The sequence below is a fragment of the Cynocephalus volans genome, chromosome 7 (assembly GCF_027409185.1).
Source record: "Cynocephalus volans isolate mCynVol1 chromosome 7, mCynVol1.pri, whole genome shotgun sequence".
Lineage (NCBI taxonomy): Eukaryota > Metazoa > Chordata > Mammalia > Dermoptera > Cynocephalidae > Cynocephalus > Cynocephalus volans.
Window position 1 is genome coordinate 17,146,046 of NC_084466.1, and position 16,004 is coordinate 17,162,049.

The 16,004-nt window shown below is 42.5% G+C and overlaps 1 protein-coding gene across 3 annotated transcripts in view; it reads right to left on the reverse strand.

The window, feature by feature from the left end:
• Nucleotides 1–16,004, reverse strand: part of CLDN10 (claudin 10) — a 103,898-nt gene that overhangs the window by 18,941 nt on the left and 68,953 nt on the right. Inside the window, exon 1 of one of the 3 annotated variants that reach the window (XM_063103343.1) lies at nt 1,014–1,239. The exons of the other annotated variants lie outside the window; for them this stretch is intronic. Coding sequence (XP_062959413.1) covers nt 1,014–1,233 — 220 coding nt within the window. The 5' untranslated portion in view covers nt 1,234–1,239. Of the gene's footprint in view, nt 1–1,013; nt 1,240–16,004 lie in introns of those variants that run through there. 3 annotated transcript variants of the gene reach the window in all.

Sequence of the window (16,004 nt, forward strand, 5' to 3'; positions counted from 1 at the left end):
CAAGCTCCATCTTAGGGGAATCAAATCGTCTTTTATTTACCCAGCTATGCAAATAAAAACTCCAAGTGCAGTAATAAGCGAAAACACCTCTAATCTAGAAATAATGTCAATGACTCCTCTTAAGTTTCTGCCGGGCTTTATCTAGTCATTTGCTGTAAAATCCTAGAAGAAAAGAGCTTAGAACTTGAGCCATCAGTGTGACCAGGTTGACACGGACCGTTCTCTTGAAACTGAAGAGTCCGTTTTCTAGATGAATATCTGCCTGCTGCTAGGACGCAATGCAGCACACAGCCTGGCTAGCCGGAACCGTGCAGGTGACACGACAGGCTCGGATGCAGAACCTGCCGTCCCCGCCACGGGATTCTCAGGGCCCAGACTCCCTGCGCTCTGCGGACGCTTCATCGCCGCACGGGCAAGGGGTACTTATTGTCCTAAAACTCGGAGGAAATGTCAAAGCCTCGGCAGACAAGTCTATAGAAGCGTTTTATACGAAACAACGACAGCAAAAAGCCCTGTGGTTTTTTTTTTTTTCCTGCCTACTTTTAAAAGAACCAACGAAATGGCTAAAGGGAGTTCAAGGGCAAGCAGATTTGGCTTTCGACGATACCATTTTAATCAGAACCCAGCTTTTTGATGGGGGGGGAGGGGGAGAGACGGAGGAGACAAGCCCCTGCGGCACGAGCTCCGTGTCCTAACACTTCCCGAGAGACAGGGGCGACGGCCGTGCCCGCAACTCCCAGGACCGCAAGGTCCCCACACCCCACTCCCGACGCCTGGGAGTCACCCCACCGGGCCTGTCTGCGTGTCCCCGCCCTCGGGGTCCACGCTCAGACCTGTGCCTGCATGGGACAGCCGTCCAGGGACAGCGGGCACCGGGGACCCTCCCGGGCTCTTTCAGGCCCTGTGGTACGGCTCGGGGTGGGGGGCGCTCCGCTGGGGGTCGCGGGGCCGAGAGGGCGCCCCCGCGGGCCGGCGGGCGAGGAGCGAGGGGCGGGGGCCGAGGGGATGCAGACCGTCCAGCGCCAGCATGGAGGGAAAGTCCTTGCAGTTGGAGACTCCGGTGGAGTCGGTAACGCACGTCTTCCACAGGTTGGCCCAAAAGGTGGCGGTGGTGATGACCGTGCCGTCGATGGAGGACACCTTCCAGTAGTCGGTGGGCAGCGTGGAGGACACCAGCACCCAGCCCGAGATGGAGACCATGAAGGCGATGATCTCCGACGCCGTGCTCGCCATGCCGCCCGCTGCACCCCGGCTGGCGCACGCGCTCCCCCTGGGCGCCGAGACCCCCGCGAACCCGGCCCCGCGGCTCCGCCCTCCGCCCCGCCCCCGCCCCCGGCCCCGCCCAGCCGACCCGGCGCTAGGGGGCGCGCGCGGCCCCGCACACCAGGGCCCCGGCCGGCCCAGCGCGAGGACGGTCCCGTGGGGGCGCCTTCCCTGTCGCCGCCCGGCTTTGCTCCAGCCAGCTGCCCGCGGTCCCCGTCCTTGCATCTCGGGCCGAGGGACCGCGGAGAATGGCTCTTTCGCTGGAGCGACGCATGCACGGCCTGGCAGCCGGGTGTGGACCCCCTGCCGCGCCCCACCCCAGCACCCCGGCACCCCGGCACCCCTGACCCAGCCCCACCCGCAGCACGAAGCTCGGCTTCCTGAGTACCTTGGAAAGGCAAAGCGGAAAAAGCCTTTTGTGTGTCCTGAAAGGACGCGGTCTATTAACGCAGCCCTCGGTTTGCTGCACTCCAAAGGTTTGCGTGCCACGCTTGGTGGGTGACTTTGTTTGGCTTGTCAAGGAGGGGTCACTGTGCAGGTTCTGGGCTCGAAACCGGCCTTCCCTCAGAGTTCTGCGTCCTTTCTGGCCCGGTGGTATGCGGAAAGTCGTTGTCAGGAGGTGCGGGGCACCGGCCTCAACTCAGGACAGGAGCAGGTGCAGGTGGACGGCGCGGGTTCCGGGGAGCCTTCGTGACAGTCCTGACCGTGAACAGCGCAGCCACAGTGCTGGCCTCGTCATACTAAAGCACCACACGTAGACATGCGCTTCAGACATTTTCCCTAGAGGTTCCTTCCAGCTTTCAGTTCTGTGAGTCTATTCTATGAAGTGATGGTTCTGTCGTGCTGGAAACTTGGCTGTGTACCTTGTTTGACTTTTTTTTTTAACCACCTCCACCTTTCCCGCCTAACTGAGGAATGAACTCATTCGTTCCTTCGTTCCTTCATTGCTGTCTCAAGGTAAACATAAAGATCAGGGTGTACTTCCAGCTATTGAGGTCACAAATCTGGGCATAAATGAGAGAACAAAAACACTGGCTTTATTATGGAGTTATTTGTCCACTTAAAGTCCTTGCAGTTCTTTGTATGAGCTTTCAGGATTCACTTCTTGCCAAAAGTAACCGAAACACTAAAAGCCATCAATCAGTTTGCTACAATAAAGCTCGTTCCTAACCCTTTGTTTCACAATCTTTACGCACGGACATTTTTGTTCATTGTGAAGAATTCCGGAATTCCCCTGTGTCGCTATTTTTTTTTTCTTTTTTAACCAAACGGGTGCAGAATGACATTAGAAGTGACTAGGTGATTATAGAGAAGGGAGGAAGTTGGACTCCAGCATGATCAAAACTTAGATTTGGAAGGATCATTGTAGACATGAAGACATGCTCCACACTCAGAACATTGTCCTATTTCTAGAGATAATCTTCAGCACATGCTTGATGGTTCAGGACCGGGAGTTCAGCGCATGGCAAGACACCTGTTTTTTTGTTTTGTTTTGTTTTGACAGCCCTTTTAGAAAGCACTTCTTTAGATCGAGCCCATATATGTCACTTCTACCCAAATGCCATATCTGTGCACTGAGACAACACGAAGTAAGTGCTACTCCAGTGACTGCACAGCAGCAGGCAGGCGGTGTGTTTGTGTGCTGGATGCCTCATGGCTTGTGTGAACCTGAATGAAGGTGAGGACGGCTTGCCTGGAGGGATGGAGACACGGTTACACTCCTGGTCCTGATGTGTCACGTGGGCTTCACTAGTAGGTCAAACTTAAAAACAAAGTTTGGGAAACATCTTAACCTCTTCCTTCTCATCTTTCCTGCTATTCAAATCAGTCACCTTTGAGTGGTGACAACAGTGTCCTCTATTCTTTTGTATGATTTGCCTTTTTAAAGTGCTTTTAGCATCTGGTTTCCAGCTTACTTCCACTATTATTTTTATGTCATATTCCTTTCTGAACCATCTGCCTGTTTCTGATCCAATTTACTGTTTGCAAAACACAAAAAGTCATTAACCATAACATTCCCTATAGAGCTTCCTAAAATTAGAAATTGCACAAATTTTGTACTCTATTTCCCGGCCTTGTTGGATAGTCTCTTTGTATGCTATGTCTTGCTCATGGTAGGTACTCATTAAATTTGTTGATAATCTCTTTGTTTTTACTAGACAAAACCCCGACTTACTTTGACACACAAAAAATGCAATATTGTGATCTTTAAGACTCAAGCAGTTCCTAATTTATAAGCTGGTTGGTTATAAATTCTGCTGTTTCAATCCAAAGGCACATTTTTTGTTTTAAAGAAAGAACTATGAGAAATGCTTTGGTGTTTTAGACTAGTCCCCCGAAGTTTTTTTTTTACCGTATAATGTAGCACCACTTAGTGCACTTAAAAATCTATAAACCCAGATCACCACTGCAACATAGCTTCCAGAGAAAACAATTTCTTAATTCCACCTTGGAACTCCCCTCTGCTCTCTCTGCTACATCACTACACCAAGTAAGCCAGAATCTCTGGGAGTAGCCATGGTAGCAGTATTTCTAAAACTTCTGATGTGTAGCGGGGCTGAGAACCGCAGCTCTGACCAGCTGAGTTTCATGAATATGTGTATAAGCAGTTAATTTAGCATAACAGATGGTGTGTGTTACAGAAAGAAAGAATATTATTGTCTTTGTTGAAAACTGGAAAAAAAAAGAAATGTTCTATTACTATAGAGATTTTAACACACAATTTCAACAAAAGGGCTTGGAAATATGACAAACAATCCATAAATTAAAACCTGGGTGGCAGTACTCTTAGTTCCTTTGCCAGCTAAAACAGACCAGGGTCGTTATGCCTATGGACTTGATTAATTTTTCTTTTTACTTTTATCCTTTGTACTTTCTATGAGGTTGGATAACCCTAACTCTTTTCTTTTTCTGCCTTAGAATGTACTGAGTATTTACTGTAGGAAGATATATAATATGTTTTTTTTCTTGGCGACTGGCCAGTACAGGAATCTGAACCAGTGGCCTTGGTGTTATAACACCACACTCTAACCAACTGAACTAGAAAGTTATATTTTAAAGCCCATGAGTGCCTGACCAAAGAATGAAAAATGTTAACTTTAATACCTAAAGAATATTATGTAATAAATCAAGCATTTATTTTAGAATGCTTTATATCTTAAGCTTTTCAAGTCAATTTAGTCTGTAGAATCCTAAAGGTATTATAGAGTACCACATAATCCAACATCAGAATGTCCAGAAAATGAAATTGGACCAAATCGAGAATATTTTTTAAAAGATATAATGGTTAAATGGCTTGTTAAAATTTAAAAGTCCTAAATAACCTTTGCAGTTAATCTGCAAACTGATGTACAGAGAGTACCTTTCAACTGATAAATGCTCCCTTATTTTCTTTAGGATTCAATTCACTGAAATTTTTATTTACCTATTCATAACAGGCTATTCTTAATTTAAGTGCAAAAGTAAGTACATCAAAAAAGTTGTTTCATCTTAATTATTCAAGTAGCATCTTAATTAATAGTAATTTGGTCTTTACAAAGAGCTGTAGATTTTTTCCAATATGAAAACTACTAATTGATTTATAAATTAATAAGTTTGACCTGAAGACATATGTGTATGCCCTGAAATATATTCTGAGCCTTTTCACTTTTGAGGTCTAAGTCACTGGGATTAGCATTGGAAGTTATTTCTATGGCATCATATGGTTATTAAGGAAAAATAGGGGATCCCCCCACCCTGGTGTTGTTCAATAGGAGTGAAAACCAGTTTAGCCAACCGAACAGGAGATTTGCGAAAATTCTTGACTGGAGATTCAGTTTGCCTGCTAAACAGCACAGGTGTGCCTTTCAACAGCTCAAGGATTTTCTAAGCATCAAATTTGGTTTCAGTATACATTAGCTCCTTCCTAGATTTCAGGGAGGTGGCGTGCTGCTAATCAGGTGGGAAGAAACAGAAGTCCTGATAAACATGGTATTAACTAAAAAAACAACTTCCCAGGAGCCAAATATTGTTACACCATGTTAAAGAAGACATTAAGGCCAATACTAAGATATTAAAATAGCATATCTGTGTTCTTTTTCCTTCCATTTTCCCAAACACTCTAAGTTTATCTTAATGCTTTACAGAAATCCTATCATATTTGTAACATACTTAGCATGAAAGCTACAGAGGGATAGCAATAGTTATGGAGCAAACACATTCTTACCGTTGCAACACTGTTCATATATAAATGTATGGGTGTATATATATATATATATATATATATATAAGCACACATACTCATAAATATATATAAAACTTTTTGGGCAAATTGTAAGTGTACAAACAATTGCCTTATTTTAGCATTTGGCAACCTCTGAGGCTGTACAGCATCAGAATGTTTGCATGGGTATTACATAAACCTTGTGGATTTATTTTTCATGCATTCACTTAAAGTACACTCATTTGCAATTCTGAGGTATCTTAGGATCATCTAGATTCCTCTTGAGCTTCTGGAGGGGTAAGGTTTGGGCTCTAGCATCTCAGCTGTTTTGTTGAATACCCTTCCAGCCTGTAATGACTTTCACTGGAATGGGATGCTGGAAACTTCCATGGCTTGCAGGAGGGTTGGGTGAATTTTGTTGCTCAATAAGCACTTGATGAGTATTAATTAAAACTACCCACCCAGGTCAGGGCAGCAAGTAAATCTATATGTTTTGGGTAAGTCATTTTATTTCTCTGAGTTACAGATTCCTCACTTGGAAAACAGTTATTTTGGATGGCCTCCAAGACCTCTTCCAACTCAGAAGTCTCTGAGTCTATGATTCCTAATGACCTCAGTCATTCATGGACAAAATCAACAAGGAGAGACAAGAAGCAAGAGTGTTCTTTTGGTGAAATGATAAATGCATGAGGTCGTGGTTACATTAACTACCCTGACACGATCATTATAAGACATACGTATGCGTCAAAACATCAGCTTGTATCCCAGAAGCACGTACAATTACGATGCATCAATTAAAATAAATAAATAAGTAAATAAAGAGTGTTCCTTCGGTGTCATCACTGCTTCATTTTCTACCCCCTTTCTGCCTTCCTCCCTGGCTGTGTTTAAAGGGAGTACCTGTGCGTGGGGTGGGGAGGGTGCATGGAGAAAATCTTTTGAAAGTCTCTACATGGAGTCTTATTTTCAATTTTTTTAAAAATTAGAAATGTGATAAAGTGATGTGGTTCAATCCACATATGATAAAGGGTGATGCAGTGGACAGAGGGTAGACGATGGGACCAGCAAGATGTGAGATAAAATTCCAGCTCTGCATGGCCTTGGGCAGGTCACCTACTGTCGCTCAGCATCACTTCTTCAACTATAACACGGGAATAAATAACAGCTTCTTTGGAAGGTATTGTGAGGAAGAGAGACAATGTATATAAAAGACTAGAAGGTGGTAGATGCCTAATCAGTAATGGATATTATTCAGTTCACTCATGCTTTTTCATCTCCTTGTGTCTCTTTAAAGCTATAAAATCACATTTTCCATAGAAGTGGTATTAATCAGAGTTAGACTGGTGCACAGAAAGTGAATATGGATGAACTGTACTACAAATCTCAAAAAAAGCAGAAAGCCTACAGCACAATGACCACAAAGAAGAGGTTGGGGCCGAGAGCGAGAGTGGAGGAGAGAAACCCAGAAGTCAGAGCAGAGAGATTAGTCCAGGGGAAGCAGATGGGGAGGGGGTCCAACAGGGAGTGGGGTGGAAGTGAGAAATAAAACTAAACCCAGGGGACAGTTAAAGATTAAAAGGCGCGAATAGCTCCAAGACAGAGAGTAAGGGTAACAGAAATGCAAGGAGAGAGGGAAGGGGCAAGAAACAGAAAAGGGATAAAGAGGTGGGAAGTCAGGGGAGAGACAGACTGATAAGGGGAGGGGAGCAAGAGAGCTGCGACAAGATGACAGAGCATGTTGGGAAAATAGAATAGTTTGGTCAGGTGCCCTTGCCTCTGGTCCGGTTGGGTGTGGTGCAGCACATTCTTTGTAAACAAATTGTGGGGGGGGGGGGGGGAGTTAGTGTGCATGCATGCCAATGCATCTTTTTAGTTTTGTTGCTACTGTGTGTTCGAGAGTTGTGTGGAGCAGTGGCCCTGAACTGCTGGCTGGCAGAGAGCTTGCATCTAAAAATAGAGCATGTTTACTTTGCTGGCAGCTGCTCAGTTTTTCTTTGGACTTTGCCAGTAGCAGTTGAGTTTCTGAGTTTCTCTTTGGACTGCCCAGCTCTCAGACATGTGTGTGCTGAATAAAGACTACTCTTTCTTCACCTACAGCTCCAAGGACCTTTTTTTCCATTTACCTAGCTCATAGACCTGCATGGGAAGGGTTTGTGACCCAGTCCGGACAACGGGCTTGAGAGGTCTGTGAGCTCCAGACCCAACCATAGCTCTATAATTGGCATAGTCGCAGCAGGATTCTGAGCAGGTACAGGAGAAGAAGGAGGAAATGTGGCTACTTTTGAACATGTTGTGCCCTGTGGCCACCTTCCTGTTGACTGGGATCTGGTTGTTGCTCACTGTACTCCAAGGCAGCATAGACCAGGCACTACAGTGGAAAACCCCTTGGCAGGGGGAGGAAATATGACTATCCTTGAGCATGTGGTACCCAGTGGCCACTTTTCTGCTGACTGGAACCTGGATACTGCTCACTGTGCTGAAAACTGATCAAGATTTGCAGCAGAAAGCAGAGTTGTTGGAAGCGAGGATGATTGTCCTGGAGGATGACGTGCAGTGACTGGCCACTCCTGCCTCTCACACCAGGGAGGACGACCAACCCCATGTGTTCTGGCTGCAGGCACTGCACCAGAGTTGACTGGGTATATACATATGTTGGCATAATCACCTACTGAATGTGCATTGAACTTCCCATCAGCGTGACTGCAGGATTTGCATGGAAAATCACACCAATGATGACTACTAACCGGACATATGTGGCTAATAGTTAAAAGGACAGAACTACAAGCCTTAAGGCATATTGAACAGACAATAGGTTACATGAGTGTAAGGGACATTTATCCTCACTAAGTGAACATCGCAGAAGATTCTGAATGCGTAGAGTGTACAGTGAAGGACCCTGAAGGGGTGGATTGTTGGGAAAATAGAGGAGTTTGGTCAGGCCCCCTCACCTCTGGTCCAGTTGGGTGTGGTGCAGCACATTCTTTGTAAACAAATTGTGTGTGTGGGCAGAGTTAGTGCGCATGTACACAAATGTATCTTTTTAGTTTTGTTGCTACTGTGTGTTTGAGAGTTTTGTGGAGCAGCAGCTCTGAACTGCTTGCCGGCAGAGAGCTCATGTCTAAAAGCAGAGCACGTTTACTTTGCTGGCAGCTGCTCAGTTTTTTTTTTTGGACTTTGCCAGTAGCAGTTGAGATTCTGAGTTTCTCTTTGGACTGCCTAGCTCTCGGACATGAGTGTGCTGAATAAAGACTACTCTTTCTTCAACCAGGGCTCCAAAGACCTTTCTTCCAGTTACCTAGCTTGTAGACCTGCATGTGAAGGGTTTGTGACCCAGTCTGGACAATGGGCTTTGAGGGGTCCTTGAGCTCCAGACCCAGCCCTAGCTCTACAGTGCAGGACACTGAGGGGAAGCAGAGGGGACTCTCACAGCCCTCACTTCCCTGCGTCACCAGGTGTAGGGGTGGGAAGCAACACTTTCCAGTGCCTGTTGCTAAATAGAAAGACTTTCACCTCTTCCTGGTTCTCAGCAGAGAGCTATTGCAAAGTTTATTCCAAACTACTCAGGAGCCCCAAGTTTACCATTTGGCTCACTTCATAGAGAAAATTATTGGAAGTTCATAATGAATTATTTCAGGGTCAAAAACTCATGTTCTAGCTAGCTGGTTAGCTCAGTTGGTTAGAGTGCAGTGCTGCGAACACTGAGGTCTGGGGTTGGATCCCTGTACCAGCCAGCAAAAAAAAGAAAAAGAAAAAAAAAAAAAAGCATGTTCTTACAGAAAATCCCATAAGCAAATCATTAATTTCAAGATTTTTTAATCAAATAAACACTGGTATTAGTACTTTTTAGCTACCAGCCACCATCCTAAGCACTTCACTCATTTAATAACAACGATATGAAGTAAGTACTATTTTCATTCCCATTGCACAGATGAGAACACTGAACCACAAAGAGATTAAGTCACTTGCTCTAGAAGGTGGTGGAGGTGAGGTTTCATACAGCCAGCTCAGTTGTAGAGTCTACTCTCCTTAGTGAGAAATTGCCTCCTACCAAGACAACTTTTTAGTTCATGTACACCATTCAATCAATATCTACAGTGTATGAACAAACACACACAAAATGAATTAAAACATTCTAGAAAACTTGCATTTTTCTTTACTTTTCAGGAAAATTGCTTTTATAATCGGAAGTATTTGAACTGATTACCTGGTTTTCTTATTTAATTTTTGTATGTGTCTAGATTTTGCAATAGGTGAACTGCAGTTTGCTAATATGCTGTTTAACAGTGTCCTGAGCAATGCTGATTCACTATCTCACAGTTTGTGTCTGGAACATTTTTCTCAAAGTGTGTATGGGTGTGTCTCCATACACACGGTATATAGTGTTCTTTAGAGTACCCTGTGAGATCTGTCTCCTGCGTGCTTTGGGCTCTGGACTGTGTTCTCTGCCTTGAGTGGGAATGCCCACCCTTCTACCCTGCTATTCTGAATTGGGGGTGTTCTGCAGTGTGTATCATTTACTATGCTATGAACTCTCCTTCTCATGTTTATTTTGTTTTCCAGTGAAGTTTTGACCCATATAAGCTGACAAAAGGTGTACTACAACAAAACAAAGGGAAAGTGTCACATTCAGATGTTAAATGCAAGTTTTCTTGCCCGCTGACTTTTGCCTTCCCTCTCTTCTACCGTATCCTTGCAGGCAAACCCAGCCTCCGTAAAATGTGCTAGAGGTGCCTTTAAGGAAATGGTTGAGAAAACAGAGGTGATCAGAGACTGTGGAGCATCACTGGAAACTGGGAGGACTGAACAATCATTAGGGGAATGGTGGCATGAAAAACTGATGGTTGTTTTGGTTTCTGTGGATTCAAAGAGATTGGAGAAGCCAAGGTAAGAGGTCGGGATTCATCTCCATGAGGATTATGCTCAAACAAACCTGTAGTTCGTTTAGTTTTTGCTGCCATTTCTAGAACAGCATTATTCATTCATGGAACCAGTTCAAAGTATATGTAATACTGAGTGTCTATGGTGCTCCAGGCATCCTTCCATATACTGGGGATGTGGTGAATAAAAGAGACTATGTTCCTGCCCAATTACAGCTTACATTCCACTGGGGAGACAAGGAACAAGGTAAGACAAATGCTTAGTATATTTGATGATATATGCTAAGGAGAAAAAAAGCTGGCAGGGCAGGGGGTTATGAAATGTGGGTGGTTTTTGAATTCTAAGTAGGTGGCCAGGGAAACCCACCCTGAGAAGATGACTTCCGGTAAACACCTGAAGAAACTGAGGGCCTAAGCCATGTGGATAGCTTCAGGCAGAGCATTCCCAGAGGGCAGCACATTGGACTTGTGTGAGCAGCATTGGGGAGGCCAGTGTGGCTGGAGCAGAGGAAACAGAAGGGAGAGAGGTAGGAGATGAGGACAGAGCAGTAATATGTGTATGTAGTAATATGTGTATGTAGATATGTGTGTCTACATGTCTGTGTGCATGCTCTGTGTCTGTGTGTGTTCATGGGCATATGTATGTATGTGCGTGTGTGTGTCTGTGTATGTGTCTGTGTATGTCTGCATGTGTCTGTCTATCCATGTGTCTCTCCTTGTCTGTGACTCTGTGTCTGTGTGCCTCCATGTGTCTGTCTGTGTGTCTCTGTGTGTGACCGTGTGTGCATGCATGTAGATATGTATGTGTGGGAGGGTATACTTGTCTGTGGGTCTGTGCAGCTCACAGGGAGCCCTGTAAGTCCTAATAACAACTTTGGCTTTTACTCTGAGTATGATGAGAAGACACTGGTGGGTTGTGAGAGAGGATTGATGTCTGACTTCTGTTTTAGGATCACCCTGAGGATCACCCAAGGAGGGGCATGTGCAGAAGTGCAGAAGAGAGGCCACTGCAGTCATTCAGTCCAGTGATGGCAGCAGCTTTGATCAGGCTAGTGGCAGTACAGTGGTGAGAAGTGATCAAATTTTGAATTTGGATGTATTTTAAGGGTAGAGGTGAAAAGGTTTGCTGGGGAACCGGCTGTGACATCTGAATGAAAGAGAGGAGTCAAGGAAGACACGAGGGTTTGGTCTTAGCCCCTGGAAGGATGGAGTTGTTGTTTCCTGAGATGTGGAATATTCTAGATGAGCAGGTTCATGGGTGAATATCAGAAGTCTGGTTTTAGAAATGTCAAGTGTGGGATGCCCAGGAGACATCCAGGAGGAAAAGCCAAGTAGGTAGTGGATTATATAAGTCTGGAGTCGAACCCTGCTGAGAAGACGAGCCACATGAAGACTGAAGAAGAGACCATGGAGACATCAGTGACCTTGATAAGAGCCATTTTGGTGGAGAGGGTGGGGACAGAAACCTGATGGGAGTAGGTTCAACACAGAAGGGAGGGAGAAATGGAGACAGTAAGAGTAAACAACTCTTGAAAAGAAAGAGAGAAAAGATTTGGAGACTTGAAGGCAAAGTGGGATCACGAAAAGCTCTTTTTGTTTTGTTTTGTTTTAATTTTTTAAGGTGAGAGAATAACATTTTAGGACCTCCTACTGGCCTGTAAGGGGCCTTTGCATGAGTTAAAGATAGATGCCCCTTCCTCCATGTGGCTGCAACTCTGCACCAGGGCACGCAGCTTGGAGCGTGGAGTAAGGGTGCAGGGTGCAGGACCAGTCGTGGCCACAGCCCTGAAACTATCTCATCATTGTCTTCTTTCACAATGTCTAATCATATGGTTAAATCCTTCAAGAAAATAGTTCAGATGCAGCTTTTCTCTCTGTATTCATGTCTATTTGACTTTGTACTAAAATTTATACCTTTAGTTTGATGTCCTTTAAAAGTCAATGTGACATACATGTTTTGTCATTCTAGAATGCTAGAGTTAGAAAGTACTTTAAAAAATTATTTAATTCAACATGCTGATAAAATATTTACGGGTATATTACTAGGAGGCTATGTGGTTCAGGCTAATGCAGAGTCATCTCTATAAATGACTTTTGAATAGTAACATGAAAAGAAAGGAAATCACAATGAAAATGTGTGGTGATAATACAGTAGACAGATAATAGACACACCTCTCTGCGGTTCAAAGCAATGTTGTTTCTATGTTTGATTTGGGGTTTGTGAAGAATTAATAAAAAGATCTAAAGAACGCAGTTGATGTCATGTGTTGCCTGTGATTATCGTAACTGCCACACCTCTAGAATTTCTGGCATAAATCTTTCTGACAAAGAAATATGCCCTACGTCATCTACTTCCCCACCGTACAATGCATCTATGTATGTAAATCTATGGAGTTAAGCAATGTTTTTTCCAATCAAAACACCATATGAAAGATTATATTATAATTTTTTTTGACACAGTAAATAAAACTGCCAATGAAATTTGGTTAAATGACCTGAATGATATTCTATTTGTTCTTGAGTTTCTTGAATTCATATGCTGCAGAGGAGAAAAGCCAATAATAAAATTCTATGATTTTATTTTAATTTCCAGATGTGAGTGAGAGGATCAAATAAATTAAAACATGAATATTATAGAACTGGGAATATTATAAGCATTTGATAAATAGTTGTTGAAGTTAATCTTATTAGTCAAAAAGGATGACAATATGTTGGATGTAATGGTAAGCATAAACTCTCAAAAACTACTTGTAAATGTCTAACTTTTTTTTGTTCTTTTGAGTAATCTTTTAACATGAAGAAATGTCATATCCCTTCAAATTATAATCTTATTATGAATATAAGAATTTATCAGTTTATATTTTAATCAAATTAATCCACAAATAATTGCTCTTTTTTTGTCTTTAAAACCTATTGTATATACATATATAAATAATATATTTATCACTAAAGAATTTTTCTACAGTTGGTTTGAAGTCATTTGAAGTCACAATATGAATTTAGGAAAATGCAGTATGTTTTTTGACCTGTTTGTTTTGCTACCATAATCCACCAGGAATCACTATGTGGTAACTGTACTCACAGATCAGGGTCACCGGTGTCTTATTCCCTTTTTCCTAACAGCCAATTAATTTTGATTTTCAAGACATTTGCATTTCATTGGTTTAGGGGAAAATCTAAGCTAAATCTTAGGCTAACCTCTAAGCATTATGCATCTCCACAATTCTACCTGTTTGAAATGACATTATTCTTTTTCCTTCAGCACCTGGAAAGATCTGGCTGACTCTCAGTCTCAGGCCAGATGACTTCTGAAAAGGGTGGATTTTAGATCCCCATATATACTGATGTTTGCTCTACCTCATCACCAGACAAATGTCAATGTGGGTTTTTACTATGACTTTTTCTTTTTTGCTGTGGTCATGTCTACAACTATGACTATGACCTTTGACTCTAACTTTTTTGATTATTTAGTGAATGTAGCATACATATTTCCAGTGCTATATTTTATTTCTGGCCAAACTGAGTCAAAGATTAACCACACTTTTGACTACATTTCAAAATCACATTGATTTTTGAAGTATATACATTCATATTCTAAATCAAATAATCCTAATATACATGAAATAATAGCACTTAAATGCTGTCACATGCTCCACCTGCCCTAACTCCTATGGGCGTAAAGTAATGAACATAGAATATCATTTTTACATATTAAAAATATAAGGTCAATTCAGGCTTGGGAATGTTTTGTTTCTGTTTTTAATCATTAAATTTGGGTACAATGTGCAGAAATATCACTGGACTGGCATTAATGGACCTGGCTAGCTCTGTCACTATCTTGTTGTTAATTTACATTTACTTGGGCCCATTTTTCCCATCTAAAAAGTGAGTGTGGTGGTGGGGGGGAAGTGAGAGGATTGAAAGCTAGTCTGTCTAGTTCTAACCATAGAGGGAGGACAGAACCAATGTGGTGGGAGAATATTGTTCCTTCTCTCCTTCAAACAGTGCCAACAAAGGAAAAACAGGAAGGAATGCGGAGACAAAGGAAAGAAACCAGGAGACGGAGGGAGACTCAGACGCAGGGCCAGAGTGGTCAGAGTGTGACAGAGTTGCTGCACGCATGCACCAGCAGGAGAAGGTTAGAATCGTCGAGCAATCTTTCTCCCCTCTACAAACAGGGATTGACCCTTTCGTTCTCAATGTTGGCTTAAGTTTTGCCCACACTTGCCCCAACTGCCCCAGTTTCTCCTAGTGATGTTCACTTGCTTACGTTTGCCTCTTTCAATTAGAAGCAAAGAACAGTAACCTACAGCCTGGTCATTGCAAATTTCTCCCCGCCTCCCACAAGTGTTAGGAAAGAAAGGCAGAAGGAGTTCCGTTTATTTTATGCGCATGGCTGGTTTCCTTTAGATCTATGCTAGGGCATTGGTGCCTATGTTTATTTTCATGGCTGGAATTGAGCAATTTGTAGAAGGCCCCTCAGCAGGTTAATGATGGAGCCAGATTTAGCACATGCAGCTGCTGACTTCTCAGTGTGGGCCCCGGGCCATTCCACCCTGTGTTTCAAATCACACACTTGTCAACTGCAAGGAACTTCCTAAGCCCACTGTTGTGAACAAGCTTTATTAAAAGTATACGTCCTAAAGAACCAAACGCCCAAACTTGAAAAATGCTACATATTTCTTTCAATTCTAAACAGAAAAGTGCCACATGATAGTAAACTGGTATTTTCAGTGTCAGTGCAAAAAAGCACTATTCTCCCCAACAAAACTTCACTGAATATCTCAAATACTTAAGCTACTAAGTAAGGCTACAGGCTTGATCATATTTTTAGGTAACAAAGACAGCCAACTTTAAGAATTAACATCATTTCACATTTCCCATCCAGAGCCACTAGCCAGCATGTAATTTTTGTTCGGTTGTTTCTTTCTGATATTTGCTAAGGATACATATATGCCATGTATTTCTTATCTAATTCACATCAACAACTAAAAAGTAGTCTTTTGTAATTAATATATATCCTAATAGATTTCAGTGGTAAGCTGTTCTTAAAGACAAACATTTGTTAAAGGGTCAACATTATCCTTTGAAAGCTGAATAAAGTATAAAATAAAATTATAAATAATAATTAAAAGCTGAATAAAATAACCATGGAGCATTACAAATTTCTGTAAAACCAAAAGAATTATAATTTGAGCTCAAAATAATAAGCATCATCTTAGTTCCACAGTTTTTCTCAAAAAAAGAAACATACAAGTGTTCTCCAGACGATATTCTGGAAAGGTAGAACATATAGCTGCAATAAGAAACAAAGCCATCTTGTAATTAGCTTTTATTACTGATTTACCTTTATGCATTATTAAAGGCCTTAAATCATGTAACAGCTTTCTTCTAGCTGCACATTTCTAATTGACTCTTTTTAAAAAACTTTTATAAAATCAGATTCATCTTCTAAGCAAATTGATTTCAGAAGGTGAATTTTACACCAATGAACGTAGCAAACATTTAAAAGTCACATACTATCGAAAAATGATCATTTCAGAGAAGATATATGGAAACAATGCTGTATTCCCAAATGTCTTAATATAAATACTGAATATGAAAACAGATTCAAAATCCAGTGTCCTCATTCTTCCTTTTGTGCTGTTGTGAGATATACCTGT